Source organism: Pseudophryne corroboree, chromosome 1 (genome assembly GCF_028390025.1).
Source record: "Pseudophryne corroboree isolate aPseCor3 chromosome 1, aPseCor3.hap2, whole genome shotgun sequence".
NCBI classification, from domain to species: Eukaryota; Metazoa; Chordata; class Amphibia; order Anura; family Myobatrachidae; genus Pseudophryne; species Pseudophryne corroboree.
Window position 1 is genome coordinate 1,058,120,327 of NC_086444.1, and position 19,221 is coordinate 1,058,139,547.

Genomic DNA, 19,221 nt, shown 5'->3' on the forward strand with positions numbered 1-19,221 from the left:
AGCATTCCTGACACTAGGGAGACACCCAATTCCTGAGCCTTTGGGCTTCTCCATTCACTTTGTGTTTATTAGTTATTCCATCACCTCCTGTGTATGTTATGTTATACTGTCTGTGAGTTCGTTTGCTTCGCTTCCCTCTCTGTTCATACACCGGTATACTCCTGTTAGCACTGGTGTGCGTAACACTGTCAAGGGTCACATGCTTGCTGCCAGGGTTCTCAAGCTCGCTTCCAGGGGTCTCATGCTCGTTCCCAGGGGTCTCATGCTCGTTGCCACGGTGTTCATGTTAGTTGCCAGGGGTTAAAATGGAGGGGAATGAGGTGGAACTGAGTTCCACCACCTGTAATGGTAGGGGGAACTAGTTCCACCTCCTCCATTGCCCTGTACAGTAATTCCAACAGAAAAGCCAGTCCTATCACCAATGGTCAATTGATGATGCAGGCGGTGCTAGTGTTACTGATGAGCTGCAGCCAGCTCTCCTTTCCTCAGGTCCTGATGGCTCCATGGTCCTCCTCCATCCACAGCCAACCCCTTCTGGTACTCACACATGCTGTGTCTGTTGGACAGCATTCATCACCTCCTCAGGTCCCAGCGGCTTCCTTTTTCGGCACAACGTATGTGATGTCATGCTGTCACCGCTGCTGACGTGAAGAAGAGCCATGAAGAGGAGCAGGCTCTGTGCATCTTGTAGACAAGCACTACATGCGGTGTTAAGTGAATAAGATTGTGCTACTGTGTGGTGTAATTTGAATTGGGGGCACTATTATGTGACCACGCTGCTTCTTTGTGAGATCAATGTCTCTTTAAAAGATATGTGAAGTAGGGCACTAATTTATAGTTTGCAGGGGGGTGCCAAAAACACTAGCACTGGCCCCGGCTCCGCTTAATGTGTGTGTGTGTGTGTGGGGGGGGGGGGGGATAGGTGGCGGGTTTATGAGTTCCACCATCTCTCCATAACCACTTTAAGCCCTGCTCATTGCCACAGGGTTGCCTGCCTGTCTCCACCCCCGCAACAGCAGCAGGTGCCGTGGCCTGCGTAGGCACCTGCTGCAGCCAATACAATTGACGGAAACACTCAGACGCTAGAGATCGTACTTGACCTCTAGCATCTGTCTCCTTTCTCTCCTCCACACACTAGAGGTCAAGTAGGACTTCTAGCATCTGAGTGCTTCCCTCAGTGGTGTCGGGCGTCCATGCAGCCCACGGCGCCTGCTGCAGCCGGGGAGTGGAGTGTAGGCAGGCGACAGCAGGGTGACTGTGGCCGCATCCTCAGGCCGCAGAGCCCTGGGTGACCATCCAGCTTGACCGCACTTAAAACCGCGCCTGATGGCAGTATTATGCATACACTAACTGAACAAGTTGTACATTGTACAGTAAAAGCAGCAGAATCTCTGACATAGGCATAGACATATGAAACCAACAGCATGCAACGATCCATGGGGGAGATGTACTAAGTAGTGAGAAAAGTGGAGAAGTAAACCAGTGGAGAAGTTGCCCATGGCAACCAATCAGCATTGAAGTAACATTTATAATTGACATACTATATAATTATACAGAGCAGCTGATTGGTTGCTATGGGCAACTTCTCCACTGGCTCACTTCTCACTCTTTTCATTGCTTAGTACGTCTTCCTCCATGTTCCTCATCTGATGGATAATTTTTGATGGTTGCCAGCCATCAGATGCAGCTTTCCGCTGCCAATCCAAGGACTGACAGACTTCTATTCAGCTAAGGACTCTTCTTACGTGCACAAGTGAAGCTCCAACTGATTCTGGGCATTTGCACATAGGGGGTCATTCGGATCGGATTGTAGATGTGCTAAATTTAGCACATCTACGATCAGTTACTCAGACATGCGGGGGGACGCCCAGCACAGGGCTAGTCCGCCATGCATGTCAGGCCCTACCCACCCCCGCACAGGTACAAAAGCATCGCACTGTGAATATGCTTTTGTACCTGATGAGTAGCTCCCTGCCAGCGCAGCTCCTGCGCACTGGCTGGCCGCCACTTGCCACATCCTGCATTGCAACGGCTGCGTGTGACTTCACGCAGCCGCCAGGGCCGTTTTCTGGGGTGGGCGAGCCGTGCAATTGCACAGGTCGCCCACCGCAGCACTGACTGTGGCTCCCTGCTTCCCCCTCCTCCCTCTTCCCGAGTACCCTGCTTGGGGGGACGGAGTTTCGTGGAATGACGCAGTTGCATCATGGCGTCACGACGCAACCATGTCATTCCGCAAAACTCCACCCCCCCCCGAGCGGAGCACTGAGGAGAAGGGGGAGCAAAGTTACGAAGAGGAAGAGGGAGAGGTGGCCAGCGCGAGGAGTGACTGGAGAGGAGTCGAAGAGCGGTAATCGCCTCAGTAAGTATAGTAACTCTCTGTCTCTCTTAATCTCTCTCGATGGGGACTCCGACTGCCATTATGTGGAAAATGGGGACTCTTGCCTGCCATAATGTGTAAAATGGGGACTCTTGCCTGCCGTAATGTGTAAAATGGGGACTCTTGCCTGTCGTAATGTGTAAAATAGGGACACTTGCCTGCCGTAATGTGTAAAATGGGGACTCTTGCCTGCCGTAATGTGTAAAATGGGGACTCTTGCCTGTCGTAATGTGTAAAATAGGGACACTTGCCTGCTGTAATGTGTAAAATGGGGACTCTTGCCTGCCGTAATGTGTAAAATGGGGACTCTTGCCTGCCGTAATGTGTAAAATGGGGGCTCATGCCTGCCGTAATGTGGACAATGGGGACATTTGTCTGCCGTAATGTGGAAAATTGTGACTCTGCTTGCCGTAACGTGGGGGTTTAATCTATCAAGGGCATTGCGGCGTGTGGCATAATATGGTGCAGGGGGCATTACTGTGTGGGGCTTAATATGGTAGAATTTTTTTTTCCTATGGTGGCCATGATCTGTTGGTGCAGGGTCAAAAACTGGGGTGTAAGGTAGTCTTCTCAGACGAGGCCACGCTCATTTTAATGAGGTCACGCCCATTTAGATGAGGTCACGCCCCCTTGCCAGGTGCGGGCGTGCGCCTACGGCACGCAAGTTTTTTTTTTTAATCTGGGGGGGCATATTTTTTTAAATGCCATGTGGGGGGGGGGGGTGCACATTTTTAAATCTCGCACCTGGAGCCAAATTGGTTAGAAACAGCCCTGGCCACGGCCCACTTCCCCAACAGTCCGGACACGTCTCCGTTGTCCGGACCGCGCCCCACCAATGGCGTTCTAATGACGTTGGCACGCCCCCTCCTGCCCTGTGACTGCCTTTGCCTGTCAATCAGGCAGAAAAGATTGCGCCAGTGAGATGCTGTTAACATCTCACTCGGCTCCCAGGGTGCGCACGCACAGGTGGTCATTCCGAGTTGTTCGCTCGCAAGCTGCTTTTAGCAGCTTTGCACACGCTAAGCTGCTGCCTACTGGGAGTGAATCTTAGCTTATCAAATTTGAGAACGAAAGATTCGCAATATTGCGAAAAGACTTCTCTGTGCAGTTTCTGAGTAGCTCCAGACTTACTCTTCCAGTGCGATCAGTTCAGTGCTTGTCGTTCCTGGTTTGACGTCACAAACACACCCAGCGTTCGCCCAGACACTCCTCGGTTTCTCCAGCCACTCCCGCGTTTTTCACAGAAACGGTAGCGTTTCTTCAAACACTCCCATAAAACGGCCAGTTTCCGCCCAGAAACACCCACTTCCTGTCAATCACACTCCGATCTCCAGAACGAAGAAAAAATCTCGTAATGCCGTGAGTAAAATACCAATCTTCATAGCAAATTTACTTGGCGCAGTCGCAGTGCGAACATTGCGCATGCGCAATTAGCGGAAAATCGCTGCGATGCGAAGAAAATTACCGAGCGAACAACTCGGAATGAGGGCCACAGTGTGCTCCACAAAGTGATCAAGACTGCGATCGCTGCCGCTGCAGCGATGTAGTCTGAATTACCCCCATAGTTACTATCGATGGTTGTACCATCTAACGGTTTTTATGCAATGGCTAGTAGCCATTGCATCACTTCGTGCAAGCTGGAAGGGTGCGCATACGCAAAACAATCATCGGGACACGGCACAGGAGATGGAGTTATGTGTATTTGTTTCTCAGTTTGTTAAATTATGCCCACTTCACAGTCCCCATAGCAGACTAGCAAACTATGGGGACCGTAATAGGATGCAAAAATTGGGGGATCGCAAGGGACAGCTGTTATTTCTATACAATTTCCCTCTTGATAAATAGGGAAAAGCTGTGACAACAACTTTCTGGAGGCATGGGGGGTGGGGGTGGGGGTGGGGGGAGAATGTGGAACTTAACGACACAACTGAAAAAAATAGTTGTTGCTGCTTTATAAATGGACCCCGACTTTTGTAACTTCTAAGCTACTCAGTTTGTGTGTGCATACTGTATACGAAAAGGCTACAACACATGAAGAGGGCAATGTTACCAAGTTTGGAAAAACTCCCAGATGCGTGCAAAAGTTATCTGGTATATAAAAAGTGTATGGGCGGTCAATTATACAGTTATAAAGACAATGTGGTATTTTTGGCCCTTGTGCGGAATGGAGCGCCATACGTGCGCTGCTGTGTGATGCAGGGGAGTGGGGGGGGACTGTGAGCTGATGACGATAGTCCCTGTTGTGCGCACCGCGATCCGCCTGGATCAGCCACATGGCTACACTATAAAAGTACGAGGCAGCACCGGGGAGCGCTGAAGTGCAGCAGGAGAGGAGCCCGGGGATTGTAAGCAGGTGCTGGCAGGAGGGATTTCCACACTTCTCATCTTATACTAGTCAGGGAAGACTGTGCTCTAAAATGATGCTGAGTTCCAGCAGCTGCAAGAGGCAGCATCCTATTCAGCACCATGCCAGTGAGGACAGAGACCAGAGCAGGCACCACCAATACACCTTCAGGGGGCAGACTCCGTGTGGCCTGCTGCTTCTCATCATTCTAGTGTCCTGGACTGGCATCTGCCAAGGTAAGAGGTATTCCACGCATTTACTTCTCACCTCTCATCAGCAACAGGTACCAGCAGTCACCTTACCCTTATAATCACCTTATTATATTGTTTCCTGAACCAGTCTGTACATGCAAAGCAACTTGTGGCTGTTGTGAAATTATGTTACAGTTTGCTGACATTTGTAGTACCACAAGAGCTGAAATCTAATCCTAATATAATGTAGTCCAACTTCAAATTATTTGCTAACCTGCTTCTTCTGTCCTGCTGTTCTCCATGCTTGTATTATTCTATTGTAGTTCATATTCGATTTTTTTACTGAGCTTTTCAGTACTTTAAACTCTCTTCTGCTGACACCTGCAAAAATGTATTCATTTAAATGCTACAGTATATCATGCCGAGTCTCTGGTTCTGTGAATCTCCCCTTACATCCTATCTGAGAGGTACCCTGTGTGTTCCTGCATGTCTGTCTGGCTTCCCTGACTCCTCTCATCACCTACTGACCTCTACACATACACACATGGAGAACTCCTCTTTCCTGTCTGTTCCCATAATTCGGTTTTCTCCAAATACTGCTCATTAAAATGCTATGCATTAGAGAATGTAGGAACTGACAGCTGGATAAAATGAGATTATTCCTGGGCAGTGTGTGCAAACCTTAGGAAGACCTGCAGGATTCTGGAGTGAGGAAGTTGAAGATAGGAATTCTCCTGCCTGAATTATGATCTGCAGGTTTTGGTGTGATATTATGGTGTTAAATGAAAGATTTCGGAAGGTTGGTGTTATGAGTGTTGGAGCTGCTTTGTGAAAGATCCCGATGCTTTTAAAGGGAAACAAAAATAGCGAAATACTTCAAATAACATTTTATTTGTAAAAGCCAAAAGGAAAACACATTTCTGACACTGAGTATTAGTGATCCACCCCCTTAAATTTGGATGTCTGTACCCACAATAACCCATGCATGGTTATATACATGTAGATTTGAACAGGGATTTGGATGTCTATTTACAAAGCCGTGGATAGAGGTAAAGTCGTCGGAGATAAAGTACCAACCAATCAGCTCCTAACTGCCGTGTCACAGGCTGGGTTTAAAAAATGGCAGTTAAGAGCTAACTGGCTGGTACTTTATCTCTGTCCACTTTACCTCCATCCAAGGCTTAGTAAATGGAACCATTAGTCTGGTACTGCTTTCACCGAATCCCATTTGAACATGTTTTCCTTTTCTCACTAATTACATTATATAAAAAGTGTAAGAATTAGATCAAATACCTTGGGGGATTAATGTCAAACAGAACTCTCTGCAGGGTGTAACATACATTTCTGTATGACACCTACTAAGCCAGGATATAGTGATCAGTTCACATATTTCACACTACATCAACTGAGTTAGTTTGGACTGAATTATGTGACTTGGATAAAAGATTTACAGTATGTATTGTGAACTACTGAAATTAGCGCAGAATAATGTGTCAGGGAGAGAAGTGGATAAAGAGGTTGATAAATGGGTCATGGGTGTAATATTTTTGAAGCTATGCTGTATTTACACCTTTTGACATGATCTAATTCACCCAGTATATGTCACATAAACACCTTTAATATACACTACTCCCGAGAGTCCAGGTTGATTTCAGTATTTCAGTGTAGTCAGGAAAGAAGCGGGAAGCATAGTGGCACAGAGCAGTGTGCCCTGAACACCATGTAACAGTGTTGTTGGTATCTTCACATCAGAAGCTCTGCAGCAGGTGTGTGTTAGATTGTGTACACAAATACAGATTTCTTTTCCAGCAAGCACATTACATGAATGCTGGGTGGAGTACAGAGGTAGCAAGCACTGATCTCTGGTGTACAGCTTTCAATGGGTGTGGATCATTAGATCGACAGTGTCTTGGTCAACAATGTTTAGGTCGACCATTATAGGTCGACAGTCACTAGGTCGACATGTTCTAGGTCGACAGGTCAAAAGGTCGACATGAGTCTTTAATTTTTGGAGGGGGTCGTTTTCTCCGTACAGTGACCGGGAAGCCCAATTAGTGCACTGTGTCCCCTCGCATGGCTCACTTCACTCGCCATGCTTAGGGCAAGGTTACTATTCCCAATCATAGTCCGCGTGGATCGTTAAGTATGAAAAAGTTCAAAAAAAGAAAAAAAATTGAAAAACTCATGTCGACCCTTTGACCTGTCGACCTAGAACATGTCGACCAAGAAACCCTGTCAACCTTCAAACCCTGTCGACCTAGTGACTGTCGACCTATAGTGATCGATCTACACACTGTCGACCTAGACACTGTCGATCTTCAGACCGGATCCCCTTTCAATACAGATCTTAGTTGTATATACAGTTGGTGCACTCTCCATACGGATCAGCAGTCCCATTCTGATGCATACAAGCTGCGCCTATGTGTTGTAACAAACTATAGAGCCCATGTGAGCCTTGTGGGGTAGAGGACCTGTGGGATTCTATCATAATAATCAATTATAGGGTATGCATTCATCATGTTAACATGCAGCGTGTTGACACCATAATGTCAGCATGGGCTGAACGTTGATATTCAAAATGTCAATACAGTATGTATAGAATGTCGACAATCACATGTTGACACTGACACAAATTGAGGGTTAGTGATAGGCATCAGTTAGGGTTAGTTTTAAATTAGTGTTAGGGTTAGATTAGGGTTATGGTTAGGCTTAGACTGAGATTTAACGCTAAATCCCATTGCCGACATTCTGAACGCTGACACGATAGACTACACTTAGTGATGGAATTAGTGATTTTTAGGTGGATCGGAAATTTATAGAAGCCAAATTCCAAACAATTGTGTAGCCATAGCACCGTTCACTAGCATCCAGTACCAACAATACCTCTGGTACCTGTAGCATTCACATAGGAAAGGGGAATGTTCCTTAAATCCCTGTGCTCAGAATGTATTACATGGTATAATAATCCATGCATAATGTCAGTGTTCCAGACTTAGGGGTATATTCAATTAGGGTCGGATCCATTCCGACATACATTTGTCGGAATGGGTCCGACAACCCCTATTCAATCTCATCTCAATTCGACTTTTTCATGTTGAATTGAGATGAGGGACCCAGAGGAGGAGAGGGGGGGGGGCTGCGAGGAGACCAGCGGGGACAGCCGCGGGTTAGACGGAGATCAGCGCTACAGTAGCGCTGCAGGAGGATGTCACACAGCCGCCAGACCTCACGAAAGTGTCCACCCGGCTCCAGCAAGCGTGACCTCACTTGCTGGAGCCGGGTGAACGCTGCCGTGAGCGGCGCGGCTGTGTGACATACTGCTGCAGCGCTGTGCTGTAGCGCTGATCTCCCCTGTATGCCCGCGGCTGTCGCCTGTCTCACTGCGGCTCCCCCCCCCCCCCCCCCTCCTCCTCTGGGTCCCACATCTCAGTCCAACATTTTTTTATGTCGGAGTGAGATGGTCGAAAAGGGGGCCAAAACTTTTCGACACAAGCACGTGGATCGGCAGCTATTCCGCCGATCCACGTGCTTTTCAACAAGTCGAACTCCTCGACTTGTCGAATATATTGAATAGGTTGGAACCCCTTCTGACCTAAAGAAAAGTCGAAAACTGCCGTCTTTTCGTCAGACGGCAGCTTTCGACGTCAATTGAATATACCCCTTAATGCACATTCCATTACATTTTACAGTACATTTATACACTTTCAAAAAAAATTATTTTAATAGTTTATAACTGTGCACTATATTATTCTGCTTACTTCACATTATTATTAGAGTAATATTACTCTGTTTGCTTTAAGGGGGGTACTCACGGAGCGATATTCTAAGCAATCTGACTAGATTGCTTAGAATTTGAGCATTATCGCTCCGTGTGTACCCCGTACAGCAATAGCGATGCGCAGCCCCGCGCATCGCTATCGCTGGTGCTAGATTGGCCTGCATGCATGCAGATCGCGCTGTGCTGAGCAGCGGGAGAGATGTGTGCTGAGCGAACCGCTCAGCACACATCTCTCCCGCATCGGCCCGTCTATATGGGCCTTAAAACCTTAATTCAGATGATACAAAAAAAATGACCTCCTCCCATTTATGCTGCATCCTTTATAGTATATGAATAGCTAGACCTATATGAAATGGATTTAAAAGGGAATAATGTTTCAGATACTACAGTAAGGAATAAATGATCTATTAAAGCAGTGGTCAGTAAATAATTATGGAACACAGAAGTGAGTCTTCTAATTGTGCACATACAATAATGAGCTTTACTATGAAATGTAACATTACTGTGTATGAAGTTCTTTTTAATGTGACTTAGATGTTTTTCAATGTGATTTGTAAGATTTGTGCAGAGATTTGCTGAAGCGGTTGACTCTCCTGTAGTGTAACAGATAATAGTGTATCATTACTAGCAAACTGGAAATGTCTTCATGAGCCATACTTTTGTCATAGGTATTGTGTGCTCGTTCACACACATACGTATATATACAGGGTGATTCAAAAGTCGCAGTACACCCTTTTGTTTCAAAAACTGTGCAGGAAATGGGAAAACTGAATTCTCCAGTAAGGTATGGGTGAGGTGGGCTATCTTTTAGGGTATGTACCGAACATGGGTGCCATCTTGAAATCGGCCATCTTGAATCTAAGTTTTTTCAATTGTAAAGAGGGTCATGTAACATCTCAAACAACATCAGAATTTGCTGAAAAGTTTATTGCAGGTAACTGAAGATGGCTTTGACAAAAGAGGAGAGGATTGAGGTCATTTTGATGTCTGAAGAACAAAGTTTCCGTGTCATAGCTGCAGATTTTAGCAACTGGTACCCAGAAAGACCTCCAATTTCACATAACACTGTCAGGTGCCTAATATCCAAATTCCGAGAAACTGGGACTGTGGCTGACAAGTCATGGAGTGGTCGTCCAAAAAGTGCTACTGACAAGACAACCTCAATAATAGTTTTGGCATCCTTCGTGAAGAGCCGAAACCATTGTTGAGGTTGTCTCGTCAGTAGCACTTTTTGGATGACCACTCCGTGCCTTGTCAGCCACAGTCCCAGTTTCTCGGAATTTGGAAATTAGGCACCTGACAGTGCTATGTGAAATTGGAGGTCTTTCTGGGTGTCGGTTGTTAAAATTCTCAGCAATGACATGGAAACTTCATTCTCCAGACATCAAAGTGACCTCAGTTCTCTCCTCTTTTGACAAAGCCATCTTCAGTTACCTGCAACAAAAAAAGTGTTGTAACTTTTGAACCATAGCTGCTATTTCAAATCAGTTTGCAGCAATAAACTTTTCAGCAAATTCTGATCAGATGTTGTCTGACATGTTACACAACACCCTTTCCATTTGAAAAAAACTGACTTAGATTCAAGATGGCCAATCTCAAGATGGCACCCATGTTTGGTATGTACCCTAAAAGATAGCCCACCTCACACATACCTTACTGGTGTATTCAGTTTTCCCATTTCCTGCACAGTTTTTGAAACAAAAGGGTGTACTGTAACTTTTGAATCACTATATATATATATATATATATATATATATATACATATTTACGTGTGTGTGTGTGTGTGTGTGTGTGTGTGTGTGTGTGTGTGTGTGTGTGTGTATTTAACATTTTCTTTAATTTTGCATTTTTCTCATTGGAAAAAATGTATTAAACAAAATGAGGACAATTAAGAGTCAGAGTTATGTTTGCTCGTATTTGGTTTTAGCCATTTTCACAGTCCATATGTATGAACAAGTTCTAGAGTTTACTTACTAGCTTGGAGTGAAATAATATCTCCAGCACTGTCTGTCAACATCCAAACAGTCATGGTATAGGGAATGAATATTGTGTCATGTATCAAAACAACAAAACAGAGCAGTGTGGGTGGTGATGCAGGGGATGCAGGATAATATTACGTATATGTGTGACATCATCAGAGCAGGCAGTACGTAAAGAATTTGCATATTGTTTGTTACCGCATCCCACGTTCTACTGAGCAATATAATACTGTTATTATGTTAATTCCAGTATTGTATGTGTATCAATCAATTAGAATTATCATAGATAATATGAATACAAATTGTTAAGCACATTTTAAAATAATGCCACCTATACATTAAGTTTATAAAATATACAGAAAAAAATGATATCACTGTTCTTTATGGAGAATATTATTTAAATTTGACAAGGAAGAATTGTTGAATTGATCTTATTTCAAAGCATATATGAAACACAAATATCAATGATTGATAAATAGGTCGGCAGGCAAATAAACAGATTGTTAAGCAGATAGACTGATCGACCCGATAGGCAGATGGATAGATGGACGGACAGACAGACAGACAGACAGACAGACAGACAGACAGACAGATAGATAGATAGATAGATAGATAGATAGATAGAGCATGCAGTGACAGCACAGCACCATTTGTTGATATAATTTTCAATTTTTAGAACTAGTCCTGGAAATACAACAAAAAAAACCCCGCAAAATATTTCAAAATCGATAATAGATATTTATTTATTACCTTTTTTTAATATAATGACAGCATATTCAGTTGCAATTTACAATTGTGAACAAAACCGTAATACACCAAAACTAGGTAACAGATAGACAGAGGTAATTGGGTCCTGGTCACCTACAATCTAAAGCATACTTACCGACTCTCCCGGAATTGGTTGGGAGGCTCCCGAAAATCATGTGGCACTCCCGGTCCACCGGAAGAGTGGCAATTGTCCAGCATCCTGCTTACACCACTGCACCCTCCGCTCATCATGCAAGGGAAAAGTAGGCGGGGCATTGACAAGATTGATGCTGAATCGTATGATCATAGCCCAACCCCCTGCTTTATAATGCTGGTAATTTGGCCTATTCTGGATCCACACCTCCCTGTTGTGCTACCTGGCTGCTCCCTACTGGAGGGAGCTATCAATAAGTCGGCATGTATGATCTAAAGGGAAATAAGAATTTGATACATGAGGATAAATTCTATATATTGCAATAATTAATGTCAAAATACAGTGCACACTGTTGTCTGCAATATGAGACACAATAATGAAGAATACTGTCCTTATTTCATGAATCCAATGTTTTAGTCTCCTTTCCTTTTTTTCTCCAATGAGGTTACAAAAACCAAAGAGAAATTATCATTACTTCATACATTAATAGATTAAAGGGGCATAAAATCCTCACTGCTGGCTTCCAATGGAGTCCAAGTAGAACGCAGATGCGTTCCAAAGCACTGGAAGTATGATGACTTTCTTCCTGTTTCTGGTGGCTAACTTATTTCTGCAAGTAGTTGTTGTCCCAGCAACTAGCTCAATCTCCTGCGTTTCAAGGAGACAGCTTTATAAACAATGATTGTCTGGTTAAGTCAATGGTAATTAGATCTTGTCCGGAAGACAGAGCGACAGTGGAATGCAAATTGCGTTCCAACTATCAGGAAGTGATGGAAGTCTTGCGTTCCAACTTCTGGAGATGATATGGAAAACCTGAATATTCATACAGAAATTAATTGAGGAACTATTTCAATCTGAACTATATTAAGACCCGCTGAGTGTAATGTGTGCATATGTTCCACTTCTGTTTTGACTAGTTTGTTTTCTCAATTTTGCTCTTTCAAGTTTGCTTGTACAGTATATGTTTTATCTCTCAAAAACCAGTGATGTGACTAGTGGAACATTTATGATAGATTTTAAAATTAGCAGATAAAGAATGTGGTTCTAAGTCCTTCTGATGTTACGTATGTGTTCGCTGAGTTTGGTTTTAAGAGACCTTGATGTTTTACCTACATAATATAAATTACAAGAACACCTAATCAAATAAATTTACATTACTGGTATTGCATGTTATAAATTCCTTCACCTTGAATTTGATTTACAACCGAGTTTTGAAATTTACTTTGAAATTTCAAACTTGAAATATTGCTTTACATTTTTTGTTTTGAAGGTATCATAAGGTCTTTTTTTGTAAGACAGGCCAATATTTTTAAAATATCCATGTTATAATTTTATGGTCTCAATTATATTCTGTTATAAAAGACCATGCTGCAGGGTTAAGAATAGGTTTAGCTTTTTCTTTCTTATTTTTAAATAAATCGTTATGTGATATATTCTTCAGTACAATTTCTCTTCATATGTAGGAATTGGCCAAATGGTATTCCTCTTTGCCATTTTTATAATATTCACTGTTTGCTGCAATGTACTGTAATAGTTTGAGTCCAATACTTAGCTATAGGCTTTTGAAAAAATATTACAATATTTTATATATATTCCCAAATCTAGAAAATATGTTTTCTCTACTATTTTGGAAATTAATATGCTCATTGATGCTATTTACGTACAATTTGTTTCCAATTCCTCAATAGTCCCCTTCCATATAAAAAAACACACCAGATTTGCTATATTATTGTCAGTTAACCATATGGTTTCATCCCCACACTCCACCATAAATAAATTAGTGTAGTTTTGGACAAACCTGGTGCCCATAACTATACCAGTGGTCTGTAGGCAAATACAACAATTATTATTATTATTATTATTATTATTATCCTTTATATGGCACCACAAGGTTTCTGTAGCGCCCAGTTACAGAGTACATAAGCAAATTATCAAAACAGGAAAACAATGACACTGAAATAAGTATCAGGGTGGCCGAAAACTGCAGGATTTGGGGCAGTCGAGTATTATTAAAGTAAGAAAAGAATAAGCACATGAGGGAAGAGGGCCCTACTCGTGAGAGCTTACATTATTTTTTATATAAAATTCCATCTAAAATTAAGTCTTTTAAGCTTGAATCATATTCTGTATTCTCTAAGAATGACTTAATAGAATCAACTCTCTTTTCATGGTTGATAATGTAACTGTCTTGCAAATTAATATCTCCAATAGTATTTAATACATCTTATCTTTGAGATGAGCTGTAATAATCATTTTGTTTTGTTTTGCGTTTTTATGTCTTTTATGCTGTAAATTATATTTTTTATTTTTTTTTAGATTCTACTTTATGTACTTCCTCTTTTATGAGCTTACAAAAACTCTCTATAAATGGATCTTTTGTATAAGAGCGAAAATAATTTGATGGTTTTTTTAAGGGAAGATTGTATTAATGACATTTGAGTCATTTTTGTTATTTTTTTTCCCCAGCATACCCTAAAAAAAATTCTTCATTTTTAGTTTATATATATTTTTTAAGGGTGAGTTTCCTTATATATTTCTGTATATCTAAAAATAATTGAGACAGATTAATCTCTGTGGCGGGGGCAACTTGAAAGCACTTTTCTAATAAGAACATGTCATTATTTGTTTACTGTCACTTTAATTAAATTAATAAAATAATACTTTGTTATTCTCACTATTTATAGTTTCTTCAGTGCCTGTGTGATTATTATCCCTCTTTCTCTTATTTTTCCTTGTAATATTTTTAGTTTGTTTATTGCCCCATTCTTTTCTCTCTTTCCTTCCTTTGGTTTCTCTTTGGTCTAAAAATAATTGTTTCTCCTCCTTTCTGAAATGTTCCATACAACGGCTGTTCCTGTTTTTCTTCTAATGGGGCATATCTATTTTTTGTTGGAAGTATAAAATCATCATTGCATTGATAGAGATCTCTATCAAACTCAAATCTTCTATTTTGCATTCTGTTCGGAGGTTCTCTGGTAGTTCTTAGGAACTTCTTATAAGTCTTCTTTAAGGAATTACATTTTTAGATGTTTTTTTGTGAGGGCTCCTTTGTACAGATGTTCTTTAATAAACTGATTCATAATCCTCTAATAAAAAGTAATTTATCAGCTCTTTTCCAAATGCTGTTTCTCCTGTATGTTTTTTTTTTAAATTTCTGTTGTTTGTCCCTAATAAACTTCTTTTTCTTTTTAATCATGAGTTTATTGGTATGTTTTGTGATTTTGCAATCGAGTAATTCGTAATCCTCAAAATCTTGAATTGGCATATTAAAGTGGACGTAATTTGTATAGTGAATTCTCTTAAATGATCTCTCTCTCAAAATTTGTTCTACCATTGATAAAGAGCACATCTCCAATGTTTTACCCCATTGTTTCCTGATGTTTGTACTGGCTGTAGAAAATGACATGTTTTTATTTAATAACAAAATCCCCTCTCCTCCCACTCGCTTTGCTATGCCTGAGTGGCAGAGCCGTCACTTTAGCGCTTTTTCCAATAGGGTCATGGGGAAGGGTCATGACTAAACTGATCATAGAGAATGCCCATGCAATGATACCGCTTCTCACATTTTGTGTTATATATGTTATACACACATTTATAGAACACTGCAATAAAATGGATTTGGACTCAAATCCTATTTATACCACATTCATGAAGTTAACTTGGGAACTCACTGTTATTCAGTTACATTACCCTTTATTAAATAACACATTTCAATATACTGCCATACGGGATGTAGTTATGTGACCCCTCACAATCCTGACGGTCGGCATGCCAACCAGCAGGGACTATTCCCACTTGTGAGTGTCCACCCACACCCATAGAATAGAATAGAACACATATACAAATTTTTGTATCACTGCGTATATCTGTCCTATTCTGAGTCGGAACTGGGCTGGATCTGTCTTTCTGTAAATGAGGTGGTGATGGCATGTAACCGCCCTGACTTGTGGGTATATCATGGGAGTGTCACTGGCTTGTATCAGAAGCTCTATGCGAGTCTGAATCATGTGTACGGGGAAGGGGAGCCTGTTTCTGGTAGATCTTTTATTTATTTATTTATTTATTTATTTATTAGCAGTTTCTTGTATAGCGCAGCATATTCCATTGCGCTTTACAATTAGAACAACAGTAATAGAACAAAACTGGGTAAAAACAGACAGACATAGAAGTAGGAAGGCCCTGCTCGCAAGCTTACAATCTATGGAATCTTTCATCTAGCCAGGGGCTGGTGCAAGTGCTTATACTAATGCTGGCAATAGCAGACGATAGCATAATGGGGGCACGACCGTCCACTTGCATGGACCCTGCATTAGCTGAATTGAATCTAGCTTTACCATAAGGCAGTACACCAGGCTTTCACGGCTGCCCGCAACTACAGCCACTGTGCCTGCGGCTCAGAATCAGCCCCAGAGACCACAAACAGTTTTGTGCTCTACTGCCTACGTTAACTTCTCTAGGAATAACTTTATTAAGTAAGTCATTTGTGTAGCGCTGTCTTAAGAAGAAATAGGGCTTTCATTCGCTGTCTCACGGGGGGAAATACATATTTTACTTTATCAGTTTTACATAGGGAAACACAGGGATAATCACAAAATAATACACTTTTTCTTGTATTCTCCCCATAGTCACTTTGAGACAATTATCAAAGCCCCAGAAATTTAACAAAACATTGTATTGCCTTGTTCTCAAATGTATAGAAATAACAGACACATACCGTACAGTATCAACTTTTGAAGGTTTTATAGGTCAGGAGCAATGTTATCATTGTTTTTTTTTTTTTACCAACTTAAATGAAATATTGGCGGATATTTTTTGTTTGGAATAGAAGTGCTTGATTTTGTAATAGGGTACTTTTATTGGGTGTGATACATTTTGTTGACATTCATCATATCGACTTTAGTGGTGTCTGCTGGATCCAGTTTTGACATCATTATGACTTCCGGCTCATAAAGAAGTGATTCCTAAGCCAGCGATCTGTACGATATCCCGGCGGTCAGGAGCCTGACAGCCGGGATCCCGGCGGCGAGCGCAGCGTGTCCCCGCATGGGCTCCCTGCGCTCGCCACACTTCGGTCACCACAGGTTTCTATTCCCATCCGGGTGGTGGCGTGGACCACCACCCAAGAGGGGTAACCAGCCGGCGGTCATGACTACGACTGGTGTCAGGATTCCGGCGTCGGTATCTTGACTGCTGGGATCCCGACAGGTGGTCAGTTGACTGCCTCCCCTAATCACTAACCTTCCCCTCCCACAGCCTATCCCTTACCCTTCCCCTAGTGCCTAACTCTCCCCCTAGTGCTAACCTTCACCCGAGTGCCTATCTCTAACCCTCTCCTCCCACAGCCTAACCCTTACCCTCCCTATAGTGCCTATCCCTAACCCTCCCGCAGCCTAACCCTAAGACTTCCCCTTGCGCCTAAAACTTACCTCTCCTACCGCAGCCTACCCTCTAACCCTCTCCTAGTGCATACACCTAACCCTCCCTTTCTAAAGCCTAACCTATAGCCCCCTCCTAGTGCCTCCATAACCTTCCCAGAGCCTAACCCTCCCCCTAGTGCCAAACCCTAATCTCATCTCCTGTAGCCTAACCCCTAACACTCCCCTGCAGACTAACCCCTAACCCTCCCCATAGTGCCTATCCCTAACCCTCCCCTCCTGTAGTCTAACCCTTCCCTACCCCTTCTCCTAATGCCTATCCCCAACCCTCCCTTCACGCAGGCTAACACTTACTCCACCCCTAGTGCCAAATCCTAACCTCCGCTCCCACAGCCTAACCCTCCCCCTAGTTCCTATCCCTAAGCCTCCCCTCTCACAGCATTACACTCACCCTCCCCATAGTGCCTATCCCTAACCCTCACCTCCCATAGCCTTACCCTTTACCTCCCATAGCCTAACCCTCACCTCCCATAGCCTAACCCTCACCTCCCATAGCCTAACCCTCACCTCCCATAGCCTAACCCTTTACCTCCCACAGCCTAACCCTCACCTCCCATAGCCTAACCCTCACCTCCCATAGCCTAACCCTCACCTCCCATAGCCTAACCCTTTACCTCCCATAGCCTAACCCTCACCTCCCATAGCCTAACCCTCACCTCCCATAGCCTAACCCTTTACCTCCGGTCAATGCAGAATGTCAAAATTTCACATGTTGACATTGTGAACATATCAGCATTTTGCGGATTCTGACATGATCAATGTCGACATTTCACCAATATTGACTACATACTTATCTACATTGTGTTGATATGAATATCGACACTGTAAATATCAACATAATGACCCTTTAAAATAAAAAAATAAAAAATAATGTAAATGCTGTTACAAGTAGCAGACTACTCTCTCCTGCAGGTAAATCAAGTATGGCAGAGTTATACCACTTTCAGACATTAGAAGAAATAGCCGGTCAAGCATTCAGACACAGTAATTTGCAGGGTCAACCTGGGTTCTTTTCTGCGTGAAAGGGTCAACATAAGTAGAAAATCCTAGGACTATTACGGAGCTTTTGACCAGGGTCGAAGTTCCGGGAATTGCAACCCACGTTGACCCTTTCACACAAAAGAAGAACCCAGGTTGATCCAGCAAATTACCGGGTCTGAATGCTTGACCGGCAATCTCTTCTTCTGTCAGAAAGGGGATACTGGGAGGGGGAGATGTACTAAGCAGTGATAAAAGTGGAAAAGTGAGACAGTGGAGAAGTTGCCCATGGCAACAAATCAGCTACTCTGTATACCTTTCATAGCATGCAAATTATAAATGTTACGTCAATGCTGATTGATTGCCAATTGATTCACAGCTGATCTGTACACACACTCCTTAGTGAGGTCACAAGATCTTTGGTGCTGTGTATATACTGCTTGAGGTGTTTAAAGCCCATTCCCACTCGCAGCATACAGTATGTACAGTACACTTGGTTGTTAACAAATGCATAAAACACATAAATCCCATATAAGAATAATAAAAACACTTGCAGACATTTTAGTAGCAATACTCCTTCTAATCCGAATAACAGTGCATTAATTATCTAATTAAACTATGCAGCGAGAGCCGGACCTAACCAATATGATGCCCTAGGCAAGATTTTGTCCGCTGCCCCCTAGCACCGCCACTAGTTCCGCCACTGACCCTGCACCCCTTTCCCAGCACTATCACCCCTCACCCATAGCAGGCCTCATTTTGGTGCTCCTACTCCCTATATTTTAAATAGGAACAGTGCGCACATTCATTGCACAGCTCAAAAAGTGGCATGTTCTTGCTGGGAAGGGGCATGGTCAAACAATAGTACCCCCAATTCAAATTATGCAACACAGTAGGGAAACTTTATTCACATTTTATCATGCGATAGTGTCCCTTATTCATGTTACATCACAAAGTAGTACCATTTTACTTTATATATGTTACTCCTCACAGCAGTGCCCCTTATTCACATTACATCAAACTGAATGGCCCCTTATTCACATTACACCACACCATATTGCTCTTTATTCACATTAGACCACACAGTAGTGCCCTTTCTATACGTTACGCCATATAGTAGAGCCCCATATACACATAATGCCACACATTAGTAATGCCTTTGTACACATAATACCACACAGTAATGCCCCTTTCACATATGACACACATTATTAATGTCCTTATAAACATAATGTGCC

General features: G+C 42.7%; 1 protein-coding gene across 4 annotated transcripts in view; it reads left to right on the forward strand.

Moving 5' to 3' along the window:
• Positions 1–4,622: 4,622 nt before the first annotated feature.
• Positions 4,623–19,221, forward strand: part of NMU (neuromedin U) — a 178,174-nt gene continuing 163,575 nt past the window's right edge. For all 4 annotated transcript variants that reach the window (XM_063920906.1, XM_063920908.1, XM_063920907.1 and 1 more), the window contains exon 1: positions 4,623–4,957. In XM_063920906.1, the coding sequence (XP_063776976.1) occupies positions 4,795–4,957 (163 nt within the window). In that variant the 5' untranslated portion in view covers positions 4,623–4,794. The remainder of the gene's footprint in view (positions 4,958–19,221) is intronic.